Source organism: Haliotis asinina, chromosome 2 (genome assembly GCF_037392515.1).
Source record: "Haliotis asinina isolate JCU_RB_2024 chromosome 2, JCU_Hal_asi_v2, whole genome shotgun sequence".
Taxonomy (NCBI): Eukaryota; Metazoa; Mollusca; class Gastropoda; order Lepetellida; family Haliotidae; genus Haliotis; species Haliotis asinina.
Window position 1 is genome coordinate 72,049,284 of NC_090281.1, and position 14,769 is coordinate 72,064,052.

The 14,769-nt window shown below is 39.0% G+C and overlaps 1 protein-coding gene across 5 annotated transcripts in view; it reads left to right on the plus strand.

Annotated features, from left to right (window-relative positions):
- LOC137274262 (C-Jun-amino-terminal kinase-interacting protein 4-like) overlaps positions 1 to 14,769 on the plus strand; it is a 97,879-nt gene that overhangs the window by 43,821 nt on the left and 39,289 nt on the right. For all 5 annotated transcript variants that reach the window (XM_067807364.1, XM_067807367.1, XM_067807368.1 and 2 more), the window contains 5 exons: positions 626 to 694; positions 1,100 to 1,352; positions 2,262 to 2,342; positions 3,186 to 3,253; positions 12,442 to 12,593. In XM_067807364.1, coding sequence (XP_067663465.1) covers positions 626 to 694; positions 1,100 to 1,352; positions 2,262 to 2,342; positions 3,186 to 3,253; positions 12,442 to 12,593 — 623 coding nt within the window. The remainder of the gene's footprint in view (positions 1 to 625; positions 695 to 1,099; positions 1,353 to 2,261; positions 2,343 to 3,185; positions 3,254 to 12,441; positions 12,594 to 14,769) is intronic.

The following is a 14,769-nucleotide window of genomic DNA, read 5'->3' on the forward strand; positions in this document are numbered from 1 at the left end:
AAAGATGGTTGACAAGCAGCATAAAGTGAATTTGGATACAACATATACTGAACAGCAAAAGAAATGCTACTCTGTTTTTTGTCCAGTTTTTAAATGGAAGGCCATCTTCTGGAGTCAGTTCCGAAGATCTTGACTGGTTGACCTCATCAAGAGAAATCGTTTATGTAGTGTAAAAATATTTTTACCATTAGGTAGATGACAACATTGATGGATTTTACGCAGTTTCGTTTTAAGGAAAAATCTTATGTCATTTCACTTGAATTGTGGGGCAGCCAAATGGTGAAGGCGTTTCATTGTCACGCCAAAGACAGGCGTTAAATCTCCACTTGGGCACAGTATGTGAAGCCCGTGTCAGGTGAACACTGCCATGATGTTGCAGGAATGTTGGTAAAAGCAGTGTAAAACCATACTCACTCCCTTATTCATTTCCCAGCCACCAAAGTGTTGTCAGCTTTTTATTGCATTGCTACGGTATTGCAACTGTGTACAGGGAGAGACAAAGTGAAAATCATGTGAGACTAGTGGTTCTGCCCAAACTGAAAAATGAGTTGTAGTTGTATCTGACCAATGATGTCCACTTTACATGAGAGCAGCAGTGTGACATGATGTGTATGGTATTTGACAGATGATGGTGACAGTGGAGAAGCAAGGGAAAAGGCGTACAATGAGATCAACAAGGAGACCCATGATGATGGTGAGTAAACCTTCTCCACACGGGATTGGGGTAGCCTTGTGGTTAAAACATTTCCTGGTCACACTTAAAACCCAAGTTTGATTCCACACATAGGTACAGTGTTTTTATGCCTATTTTTGATGTCCCTTGTTAAGGAAGCCAAATGATTGTCATATCATTATGATTGCTTTCAAGATCAAGTTGCTGTATTTTTTTCTTTCACTGGAACATTATAAATGTAAGAAATCACTATTCTGAAGTGAACTGTAGACTAGCTAGATTTGATCAAATATCCCCCTTGTGCATGAATAGCAGTGTGATGTGTTGATCAAAGTACAAAGGAAAGTTGTTGGTCAAAGAGACTATTGAATGAATAGAAATATGATGACGTGTATGTCAAATAAACTTTATCCATATTTATCATAGATCCTCTTGGAGCCACGACAACACTTGAGAACATCAAGCCAACAGTGTTTCGAGCAACAGGTTCACCAGTGTCGTCAGGAACAGCCACACCGAACTCGACGTCGTCAGGTGGAGAGAAGCGTCTTCAGGACCAGGAGGAGCTGGACAAGGAGGGCATATCCTCCATCGCTGCTGACAACGAGCTGCAGTATGGCGAACTGGAGAAGATGAGCAGTCTGCTCCCCACCATGTGGATGGGCTCGCAGAGTGGGAGGTGAGACTTGGGTAGTTTGTCTGGATAGGCTGTAGTCTTCAATCTTGCCTTCACCTCTCTGTTATAGTTCTTCCACATCAGTGGTAATGATCTGCATGCAACAGATGCATATATACTGATCACCTCAGTGTTCTCTACTGACACAGAAAGCGTGTATTTTACACACAAATCATCTCAAATATGCAGTGAATTTAGAAGCTTGGTCCATTGTTGACACAGTGCTTTTGGGCCCCATGTTCAGATAATCTAAACTTGTAATTTGCTAAGTTTATTGTTTTCCAGTTTACTGCTCGGTGCTGATTAAATACCTGACCTTGATTATTAAACAATCACAGGTGATGTTTTGCTGAAAGTTCCATACTAAAGTTGACTCCCCCACTCTCATGACACCAGGGAGTCATGATGACTCCTAATTTTTTATGACCAGGACAAACACTGTCACTATTCCATGTGACAGCTTGAATGTATTCTCACATTACAGACACAAACAGTTTGCCATGAGTTACTCGCTAGCTCAGGATTGGCCCACTTATCAGATTGCTGCAGTTTCTTGACATGAGTTGCATCCCTTTGGAATGCCAGAGACAAAATTTAATGTTTGTGGGTTCAAGTCCCAGCTCACCCACTCTCTTGGTTTGTCTGCACCTTAGTGTCAAATACTAGGACTGCATCTGTGCAGAATTTCCTCCTGCATCGTCGTGACTCAATATTTTGTAACTAAATAACTGTTTATAGAAGTGTTTTACCAATCTTGCCAATTCGCTCGCTCACTCACTCACTCACTTATCCCAAACTCTTAACTCTGCCTCCCTTGTCAATCTGAAGCAGTTGTGTAGTGATGTATTTGAGATTCTGCACAGCTCAAATTTAAGCATAACTCATTCACTTACTTATTGTTTCCTGTTCCAGTTTGTATGTGCACTCAGCTGTGGCCCAGTGGAGGAGGTGTCTGCATTCAGTCAAACTTCGAGATTCCATTCTCAGCATTGTGTAAGTGCCGTTTCAACACTATATATAAGGGGGACGGTGGGGTAGCCTATTGGTTAAAGGGTTCGCTCGTCACGCCGAAGACCCGTGTTCGATTCCCCACATGGGTACAATGTCTGAAGTCCATTTTCTGGTGTCCCCCACCGTGATATTGCTGGAATATTGCTAAAAGCGGCGTAAAACTATACTCACTCACTATATATAAAGGCATGTTGTACAGCCCTTGTCTTAGCTATTCTCTCATATGTCAGGAATGGCAGTTGTAGGGCACGTGGACTGTTTATTAGGAGGATTGAATTTGGGGACTCAGAATTTTGTACGATTACACAGTACCTTCCAGGAAAAGGTCAAATGTAAGAAGTTGTATTTGGAATTACACTTTCTTTGTAAGGTATAGATTCTAGTACTTTTTGTTGGGCTGAGTCCTGTCTGGGACTTGAACCAACACTCTCAGAGTCAGGCACCTAATTGCCAGCACACAAAGTCAGACACCTAATCCTCTCACTCTTAGCCACCACAACTGACTTTGTGCGCTGGTGATACATTGCCTGTCTGAGGATGTGGGTTTGAATACCAAATTGAACTCAACCCAACAAGAAGTACTAGAATCTGTACTTCACAAAGAAAGTGTAATCCCAACTATAACATATGCTAGGAAAACAGCGTCTTTCATTGTCCAATCCAATGCAATCCATTCCCCACATCTCATCCATCAGAGATTCATGGGCTGGCTTTTAACCATTAACCATTGTTTTAGGTTTTAATTTCCTAATTTAAGTTCTTAGTTCATGTCTTTTTATGCTGACTGAATCAACTAGAATCAGTTTGATGTTGCTTGTATTGCAGCCATGTGAAAGGTCGTGTCATGGTGGCCCTGGCTGATGGAACGGTAGCCATATTTCACAGGGCAGCAGGTAGGTCTCATTTTATGTTTGATCTGTGAATATCAGGGTTAGAATTGGTCTTTGGTAACCCATGCTCGTCATAAGAGCGGACTAACAGGATCAGGTGGTTAGGCTCACTGATTGGTTGACACATGTCATCGTATCCAAGTTACGTAGATCATGCCATTGATCACTGGATTGTCTGATCCAGACTCGACTGTGTAAGACGTCACCATTTCGCTTGAGTATTCCTGAGTGTGATGTTGAGCAACAAACATTTTGATCAGTTCTGTAAGGATTTTATGACCAGAGCTGTCACAGAGTGTTGATTAGGTTATATGAAAAACTTGAAGATTTGAGTCATCATAGATATTGCAGCTTGTCCATCTTCTATTGTTGACCTGTGTTGATATCTACAATCACTGGAAAAACAAGCATGTTTTAACCAGTTTGCTATGATTCCCAAAGTGTTTATGGCAGTGCTGTATTTAAAGTGAAGGATAAACCTCAGTTACAATTAGGACTTATCTATATTCTTCAAAAGATTTTGATCTAATCATTTTTCTGTTGTCTCCAAGCTCAGTCATCAGTTTTTTTCTGATGTGAAACTATCCAAATACATGCTTGACCATGTCAGGATTTTAGTGCTGCAATCATAAATCTGTCCTTTCATGGTGACTCACAATCTGCATTGAGCTAACGTGGTTCTGAGAAGGGTTATTTTATGATGCTAATCTTGTGCGCCAAAACTTTGCTTTTGCTCTATAGTGATAACTGCTTCAGATATTCCACTAACATGCTCAGGCAAACAAGTTCTAACTTTTTTGTTGCTGATGATATTTAGTATTTGGATTGTGTGAAGTGGGTCTTATTGAAATTTGACCGTCATTGCATCCATCACACGAAACAAATTGCAGTCACAATCGTCTTCTGATATGGCTGATGGAGTTGGAAAATGTCAAGCACATGCTTCTATGATTCCAGAATTCTCTGGTATTTCTAGTCTCAGTGAGACCCGCAAAGGTTAGAACTGATCTTCAGCAACAACTAACAAATTGGTTCTTCTGAAAGTGCAGAGCTCCAGAACCTGATATTGGCATGAATGATATGATGTTATGTATAGTTATGTCTATTTTGACAATGTGATCAGCAGTAGGGCTATGTATCAGCAAAATACTATATTGCAATATATTGCGATTCAGGTACCCATATGGGATACTTATTGTGATATACTGGGGACATCAGTGTGTGAAAGTGATTGACACTAATAGTACGTGTCAATCCTGTTTCCAACATTATAACTTCAGCAACCCATACTTGCCACAAAGGGCAACTATCATTGTTGTAAAAGGTGACTAACGGGATCGGGTGGTCAGACTTGCTGACTTTTGACACACGTCATTGGTTCCTAATTGTGCAAATCAGTGCTCATGATGTGGATTACGGTACTTGATTGTCTGGTCCAGACAATGATTATTTACAGATCACCGCCATATGACTGGAATATTGCTGAGTGCGGTGTAAAACTTCACTCACTCACTCACTCACTCACTCACTCACTCACTCACTCACTCACTCACTCACTCACTCACTCACTCACTCACTCACTCACTCACTCACTTGTTGAATAATGAAGGAAAATATTTGTTGTGAAAGATAATTTGGATTTATTTAATTCAAACCATAAAGATAATCTCAAAAACATATGTTCTTTTCCCAATGAAGAATTGGAGTAGTTATCGTGTAAAAAGTGTATTGCAGTATCAGTAATACCAAGCTATCCTTATCAGCTGTCAGCATTAGGTTGAGGTGGGTTTCTTTCAACCAATTTTCCCAAAATGATGGGGGCTGTGGCGTAGCCTTGTAGAAGCTTTTGTTTGTCATTGTGAAGACAGGGTTTGATCCCCACATTATTACAATTATTATTAGTATTTAATTTTTCCAGGTGTGTGAACGTTATCTAATTTGCTGTGTGTCATATTGCAATAGCTGTTAGTTGAACGATATTTCCCAGGCATGAGTTGCGATAAATCTCCACTTTAACCTAGGTAAAGCTATGGCTCATCGTGATGAAATTATTACCACCCTAGGCTGGCATTTTATCCAATCAGGTGTCTACGCTGGAAGTTGAGTGTGCCAATCACAAATCACTTCACTTCTGAAATTATCTATCCGAGTAAACTAAGGTACTCTGAAAGAGGTAGAGGGAGTTCTTGCTGATGTTTTTTTTTTAAGTTTTGGACCTATCATTTTGTCTGTATCATTTTCCCCCAAATCTGAGTCACTCTACAAACAAACCTTCACAACTGTGGCAACTATCATTCTTGACACTGGCAAGCCCAGTTGTAACAGCAGCATCTGATTGGCTACTGTGAGAAAGCAGAGCCAACAGAGGAAAGTAATAAAATTATCACACAGATGCATCCAGGGTATAGTGGCGATTTATTGGAATGTATACCCTGGACATCTCAAGGATGCTAGTTAAGCTACCTATATGTGTATTACTTGTATGATAGGTTATGTAACAATGAAATGTAAATTAATACAGTGGCACTGGCACATATCATGTATATGTGACTTAGTTGATTCTCTGTGGGCCTTTGTTCAGTCTTTTGGTTTTCAGATTCAGAAATTCACACGCCAGTGAATACCTAGAATGTCGATGAGTGTGATTTTATAATACAAGCTGACACTAAGTTTCAATACATATGTAAGTCATGTCCCTCAGAACACAGTCCCATTGTGTTTAACTACAAAAGGAAATGCTGCATCTGAAAATATGAGACTAACGAGTTTACCAAGGGCTGACATATGCAGAAGGGTCTACTGAATCTACTGCGTACATGATTGCAGCCAACTGAGGTGTTCTCAGAAGATAAAAAGTAGAGATTATTACTAGTCAAGAGTTGATTTGGAAGTATGCCTATTGATCTGTGCATATACTCTTCTAATCAGACAGGATTAAGGATTGGACCGTATTAATTTTCCTTTTGCTAGAAGAGAAAATCATTCTCATTATAGTTGATTCAAGTGCGCAAGCTGCCCCATGGCATCGCAAAAAATCCAAGGATTTACCAAACTGTGTAAATTGTAATGGATTTGGTATCAAGCCTTCTTGATGACTTCCTGGTGGTATACAAAAGTAAGCCATTTTGTGTTGTGGCTTGTCTGACCAAGGAAGGTCTCAGACATCATTTGCTATTTCAAGGAACCTACAGCTGCACTGAAGTTTAAGTTATTTCAAGACTTCACAGACACAAAGAGGACAAGCATGAACTTTATAGAATCTGTATCTGCAGGGCTTCCTTTGTAATCCAGTTTAGCTGGACTTTCATATGCTGCTTTTGGAACCCACATTTTTCTTTATGAAAGAGCAACCTTGGGCATTATTTTCATTGTTTCAGAAAGACTGTATTGGGTGCAGAGTGCACAGGGAATACTTTGGTGTCAATAAGGGTTAGGGTTTGAATAAGGGATGAAGCTTTTGAAGAACAAGGTGCAGAGTGCAAAGGGAATACTTTGGTGTCAATAAGGGTTAAGGTTTGAATAAGGGATGAAGCTTTTGAAGAACGAATGACAGCTGTATGAGTTCTGAGTCCCATGGGGTACTAAATGCTGCTGTCAATGTACTTTGCTGGATGGCCCTCAAGAACCAACATTTTATGGATATGCAACTTAGGTGATTGTGTCAGTATACCTAAATAGCATGGATTGGTTGTTCCTGTTTACCTATTCACCCTTAAAGGCTGGAGTATTTCTGATGCTTGTCTAAAACAACTTTCCCTGACTTAACGGGCTCCCTTCAAGCTGTTACCACTGCAGGTCCATAGATAACAGAGCAAGTGCCAGGAGAAATTAGAACCCTTACCCTAGGACAGACACTGCTGAGTTATCTCCAGAAACTTTTCATCCACTCATGCCCTGCAAGCTAAGGGATTTAGAATCTCCTCCTTAAGCTGTTGTTTCTGAAGCAAGTGACTCTCATGAGTGAAAGTTGTCCAAAACCAAGATATTTCTGAAGTCCTTACCTGTGTTACAGTGAAATGCTATTCAGCCTCACTGTGCTAGACTATGACGTATGCTGGATGCTAGTTGCCAATCTCTAACATGTGCATGATCCAATCCTCCCTTGAACCCCTCTAGATACATTGATTTATTACTTGCCCGTTCAAGATACTGCAGTGTAATATTTTTATGGCAATATTGCACTAGTTTAATACCTCTTGACGTATGACGTTGAAATGGTTCAAAGTTGTGACGTCAGAAGACGTCACAATGCTAATGTCGCTGTCGCAGTTTACTTGATTGACTCACAGAAAGCTGAGAGTCCACACACTGTAGACAATTTCGCCGCAGTTTCTGTGAATTTATGTTGACGAGTAATAAACAGAATATTAAACTCGCTTCTGTGAAATACCATTTTTATTAAACTAAAAGATTTAGTATTAAACGCGCTTTACACGGAAGGTTGTTTAGTATCCTCTATATATTGTCAAATGTGCCCAGACTAAATGGAAATGATCTACAAATTGAAGTATGATAATGATCAATTATTTGAAGCCCTTTACATATGGCTACTCTATGTGTATATTGAAGAGAGGTTACAGTAACTAGTGATGATTATAAGAGGTCACTCAACTGATTCAGGTGCAGTTGCTTACAGGGCCTCCTTGCACACATCCTTGGTAATACCCAAGGTATATGTTACGATAAATCTCCACTATGCCCTAGATGCATCTATGGTCCGATAATTTAAGTGGACGAAATTGTTGATCACAGGACTGTGACCCAGACATCTTGCAGGTTATACACTTGGAATATTACTGAGTCCTGTGACAAACTGCAAAGGTAAATCGAAACCTATGAATGCATAATGCCATAAGGAAAGTGGTGAGATGTAACATGTTACGTTTGGGATTTCAGTTTCTTTGTGACGTACAGATTCTTGTGTTTCTTGATTCTTTTACCTTTTTTTAAAATTGGCATGGCTCCCATGGCCCAAATGTACAAACACTTTCAGGTTCTGGTCAAATGTAAAATATGTTACATTTGGGATTCCACTCTCCTAGTGGCGTATAAATTCTGGTCTGGACAAGACATATGTTACATCTGACCACAATCTGAATGGCAGTGTGTATATATAGCATAGATGGCTCCTCAGAACATCAGTCTCCGATGTGTCTGGTCAGACTCAATTATATACAGACAGACATCATATAGCTGGAATATTTCTGAGTTTGGCATTTAACCACAAAAATACCCTTTTATTGGTATCACATGTTATGGCAGACGTCTCAAAGTTGCAATGACAATATGAAGCTGAATCTTTGCTAGGGGCACCAGAGGTGGGCCCATAAACTGAAGTAAGTAGGCCATCAATCTTACCACCTCTGATTCATATTGAAAATCTTTAGATGAACAATAACTCAGTCGTTTATGCATGTCTCCATGAACGATTTTGGATGCAGCCTGTCTGAATGGGATCTGGTCATGTATCAAATATTTATAGGAATATTACATTAGACTGTCTTAATATCAGTGAGCTTTCTTAGCCAAACTGGATTGTTTGGTCATGAAGAATTTTCATGTTGTTAAAGAAGATTTAAGAAGTGTAGTGTTCATGCTGTTTTGAATGTAAAGTCTGTAATAGTTTCATCTGATATGTCTGTGCGTACTTGTGAAAACCATTATCAGCTCAAAGTCTACAATTACATTGGTGCAAGGTCCCTGATTACGATTGACATTTCAGAAATGCATAATCGATAGTTATGAGAACACCATGTGATGTTTTATTTTTTTAAATATTACTTGCATTTCACTGCTACTTTGATAAATAAGGAGATAATGACTTGTAGTTGTAATTCAATGCCCATTATTAGGATGTAAAGAACATCAAATATCACTTTAAAACAACTTATATTTTTGTCAGTTGCTTGTCACAAGTACTTAGTAACAAATACTAGAGATAATGGTTTGACAGATTCGCAGGAGCTAAATTACAGTAAATCCTTTCCATATTTTCTTTATGTTGATTAAATGCTAGATATGATTTTATTTGTTCGCTTATCAATTAACTGCTTCGTAAGAGTAAAGGTTCAACTGGCCTATTGGTCACAAACTTCAAGTAATAGCACACATTCTTCTATTTCTGCCAAGGGACCAACATTTAAGATTACCTCTATCATATTCCTTTCTGTCTATGGCACTTCTGATTCTTCGAGCATGGCTCTCGGCATCAGTGTTGCAGCTGATTTGGGTGTAGCGGTATACACACGTTGGGATTCTTGGTTTCCACAGCAATCTGTGCTGGTCACATGATGCTACCAGAAGAATCTACTGGTCTGACTTGACGGGGCGGTGGTATAACCAGGTGGTTAAAGTATTCAGTTGTCTGTCTGAGGACAAGTTCAATTCCCACATGGGTACAATGTTTGAAGCCCATTTCTGATGTTCACCGCTGTGATTTTGCTGGATTATTGTTAAAATCATATTCACTCACTGTTTGCATGACATTGTTCTCTGATGAACATTTGCTCCTAATATCAGTCACTGGATTGGCTGGTCCAAATATTTACAGGCACCTGCCATGCAGCTGTAAGCAATAAAAGAACCCCTTGGTATATTCCTGTGATATGGAATTATTATTAGCAGAGTTAACTGGACCAAACAAACTGTTACTAAAGTAATGTAAACAATGTTATAAAAATGTTTTTTGGAGCTCATTCTATGATGATATATATAGGATAGTGTTTCATATCATATATTGAATAAACCAAGCCTTACCTATCTTGACCAATAGTTGTTCGGGAGATTGTTATGAGATAAGTCCTGGTTTACCCTTAAAAAATCGGAAAACTTAGAAAAAAATCAACAATGTTCACTGTTGTATGAAACAGACCCTAACATGACCCGGGTCACAGAGGTTCTCATGCATTGCATGGAAAGGGGTCATCTCATAAAGTAGTTGATCATTGTACGAGAATACCGAACACCATGCGCACATAAATTATCTCAGGAGATGATAGTCTGAGTGTATGGTGAACTGTAAAACAGCATTATACTGCTGACAATGTATATTATAGGTAAGTGTAGCAGTGTTGAAATGTAATGGTTTGTTTAGTTTTGAATTACATGTATTTCCGTCGTTTTGTGTTGTGCTGGGATGTATTAAATTTACTTATAGATTAATGACAGGAAAAGAACTGATGTGTTCATGTATATTAGTGTGCTGGTCAAACTACACTATGGTGACGACTTCAGATGTAGTGTTGACTTGGAATGCTAGGTGTCATCATCTATACTTGTGTCATTCAGCCTTTTACCACACATCCAGGATAATTCTAGTAGAGGAGGCATAGACCAGGTCCTTAACATCAGATAGTTTGAACGTTATGTTGTTTCTTGATATGAACTCTTTGTGATTAGCCCTGATGAGCTTGATGGGGTTGAGCTCACAGTGCCTGACTGGTGAACGGAGGACAAAGTGACCATATCGAAAAACCAGGTTTTCGGGGAGGTACTATACTGTTTTTATTGTTTTGCTTTGACTTCTGTAACAACTGAATCTTTGTTTGTAAGGCACATTACAGGAAGTAAGATATTCCTGCATGTGTGCTTTAATGCTACTCATGATGCTAGTAATGGTATCATGAACCCCATATGTTATGGTAACTGGCGTTATCCATAATAATCACGCTGGGTTTGTCTAGGCAGGGCAACAGTTAGTGTTCAAACCAGTTCAAGAATACCTCACCATTCATTTCATGGTGATAATCCCCAACTGTGCGCTTTGTGTTGAATACAAGATTACACCCCTCTATCAAACCCTTGTCAGAGGTGCCTGTGTGAAGGATGAAGTTTTCTCTGACATGAAAAGTCTGTCATCCCCATGTTTTGTATATTTGAACCCCATTTCTACTAGTGCAATGGCTAACATTGGATGTGACACGTTTATGGTGTCTTTATTTCCTCGTGTATTTTGGCTCAGGTTGGTGGTATTTTCTGTTCATACAACTTCAGCTTGTCGAATAGTACTTTTATCAAAACTCCTTCTGTTTCCTACCTGGTTTGTTTTAGGTTATTGGTTTTGAGACAATCCCCTCCGTAAATTTCTTTGCAATCCCTTGTACCAGGTTGTATGACAAGCCCAGTGCACAACTGGCCCTATAGTACACCCTGTCATAGCTAACAAATGGTTTCCCTCTGTCTCTTTCAAGACAGAAGTATTTAATGACATTATGAGCAAGTTTCTCTGTGTTGCTATCCATGTTGCTGATGCAATGCTTACAGCATGTGATTGTGAAGTGCATACACCTGTATTCTGGGTGCACAGGATTATTGTGTTAAATAGATCCCACACACCTCACACATCTCACACACAAAATAATGGATATACTACACATTTTCAAGGCCTCAATAATGCTGACTGATTTCAGGTTATGATTTGAAATAATCTATCCTACTGTTCAATTCTGACCTTGGTGCGAGTCCAACTGCATAATTAAAGTCTGCTTCTTATTAGTGGTGTTTGGACAAAGTAAGAAAGCGGTAGTTTTTCCGACTTTCTCCTATGTAAACGATGGTACTGGATCGTTGATTTCATTCAAGCTTGAAATCTCAACCAGATAGTTATTACCAAAGTTAATATTTTATATCAGCCTCTGGATGAGAGTTGAGATGAGAAAATACAAGGCGATAACCATTTTGGTAGCATTGTTTACAGTGCTTTTAGCCTCATGCACAGGATCAGTGGCTGAAGACACAGACTGTAGTTCAGAACAGTAACTCATTAGGTTCTTATCACTCAAAGTTAGTTGTCAGTGTGTAGGCACATGACTCCGGGGTTCGAAGGAATCGGATCTACAAAGTTACATCCCTTAGGAATACCATGATCTTATCATTCCATGCCAGATTTATCATATGGAAAAAATGTTATGGGTGTCAGCCTCTTCAGAAAGAAGCTGTTTATCCATGTATTGTTATCCTTCTTTGCTGTTCTCTTCTTTGCCTGGAGTGGTGATTGGGGAAGCCTTGTGTTCGAAGTGTTCACTCATCAAACGTAGACCCAGGTTTGATTCCCCAAATGGGCACAATTTTTGAAACTCATTTCTTTTATGTTGCCCACCATGATATTGCTGGAATATTGATAAACTAAACTCACTCACTCACTCTTTGCATAGCCACTAAAGTCATCTGAATGTATAATTTACTTCTTACAGATGGCCAATGGGACTTGAAGAACTACCATCTGCTTGACCTTGGTCGACCACATCACTCAATCCGGTGCATGACGGTCATCGCCAACAAGAACGTCTGGTGCGGATACAAGAACAAAGTACACATCATTAATCCTCAGACTATGGGTATTGAGGTAAGCACTATGATTATACTAAACTCAAAGGGACCTCTAATCTTCGTTTATTAGAACTACTGCTTGACAAGTATTAGATGATCCACGACCTGACAAATGACCCCAATCTGCATATATGGAACGCCTTCCAGAACATTCCATTTGAGATAAGAGGGAAACGGGTTGTCGTCTACATATTGAAAAGTTCAATTTCCCCATGGGAATCATGTTTTGATTGTTATATCATATTACTGGACACGTGTTTGACAGAAGCGCCGTTGAGTTCACGCCACGGTCAGCCGTGTATTGCCCGTGGTTAATCCCTGATCTACCTCATGTACCTGTAGCAACCAGTGTATTCGTCTACATTACCTGCCCAGCCTACTTTTCACAAATGCATTTACTGCGCAGGGTCATCTAACATGTGTCAAGCAGTAGGTTCTTCCCTTCTATTTCAGCAGATATGTAAGGTAAAATTTGTTATGGATGTCAGTTCATTGTGAGTGTGTGTTCATCACATACATAGTTAAGAATGTTTGAAAAGTTGACCTTTTGCAGAATATAGGCTTTCAGGTTTATTTATAAGGTGCTATGTCAGCAGCTGGTTGGGCTGTAACAATGGATTGCATTTGTTGAGTCTCCAATTGCAATTTATCAGTAGAAACAAAACCTATGTGTGTATATGTAGGTAATGGCCTGTGGGACTATCAATAATTTAGCAAATGACTGCTGTTGATAAATGTGCCACACAAAATATAGAATGTTTGGGTGCAGACTTGCAGCTTCATTGAGTTTATGTTTTAACTGGGTTTCAGGTTTCTTGTGAGTCATGAAAAGAAAATGAAATTACTTTTAACTTATTTTTATTTCATATACACCACTATCACAATAGAATGTTGCAATAGACCATCTCAATAGCTGTTTCCCCTTCTCTAGTGACCCCTACAAAGTTGTGTTAAAAAAACAGAATTCTTCTTTGAAATGACCTGTGACCTTGCAGATTTATTGTGACATGATGTTCTGATGGATTATTCATTAATTTTTACACACATCTCGTGGACGTTAAGGGCATATCATGCTGAATGTAAAGTTATAGGGTAGTGGGTAACCTTGTATATACACCCTCGATATCTTCGGTCACCAACTTAAAAGATAAAAGAGATGTTAAGTGAGTTATGATAGAAGAGTTATGGTTGGTACTTCCTAGTATAGACACCCGACTCGATAGAAAGCCAGCAAAGGGAGATAATAAAATTATCATACCAAGTCATAGAGGCATTCAGGGTACTCATGGAGATTTATCAAAACATATACCCTGCAGATCATGAACAGTGTTGTAGCACAGGGTCCCAATACCCAAAGTGTTTGTAATGTTAAAGGTCACATATACTCTAATAGGGTACAAATGCAAAATCACTTGCTGACATAGTTTTAAATGAAACCTCGTCATTAAAACCTGAAATCGCGAAAGCTGTTGAGAAAAATGAAAGCTATATGTTCTCACAATGCACTATCATTTAGTTTTGTCTCCTGCTTTGCCTTGTTTTCGAGTTACAACCCTTGTTTTCATAGACGATTCTGTCAAAATCACTTGGTGTCGCTAGGTTGTAATCCATGTTAGGCGGTTTAAACCTACACGTTATTTGTCATCATTCACTTCATGCTCAGTTAATGAATTTATAACAGGTATAATTATTGGTACTGCACTTACATTACCCGACAAAGGCCCCCATTTGACATTTCTTTTGTCTGGATCAACCAAAGAATTAACCGATAACACACTGATTGATTGATTAGTTTTATGGGGATTTAAATGGGTAATTTGTCAAAAGGTAGTGTTTATGTATGTACATTTACTAATCTATACTGAATACACTCTGTCGTGTCTGTGTCTATGTAAAAGCAACGCCCTTCTTTCAAAGGACTAACCGCCAATACATTGATTTATTGCTCATTATTGGCTAACTAAATAACTTTTTAAAAAGAATGACGGATATTATGCAATTTAGTTGCCAGATATGCTATCTTGGGTAACCAGTGAAACTATACAGCAATGTTAAAAACCTGAAACAATACATCACGTTTTCGTATATTAGACTGTTAAAAGACACATCACTTGGGAAATCTGCAGATGAATTATATATCACTTGTTTTTGTGGATATTGATGGATACATTCCTCGAAGAAGGTAATAGCCT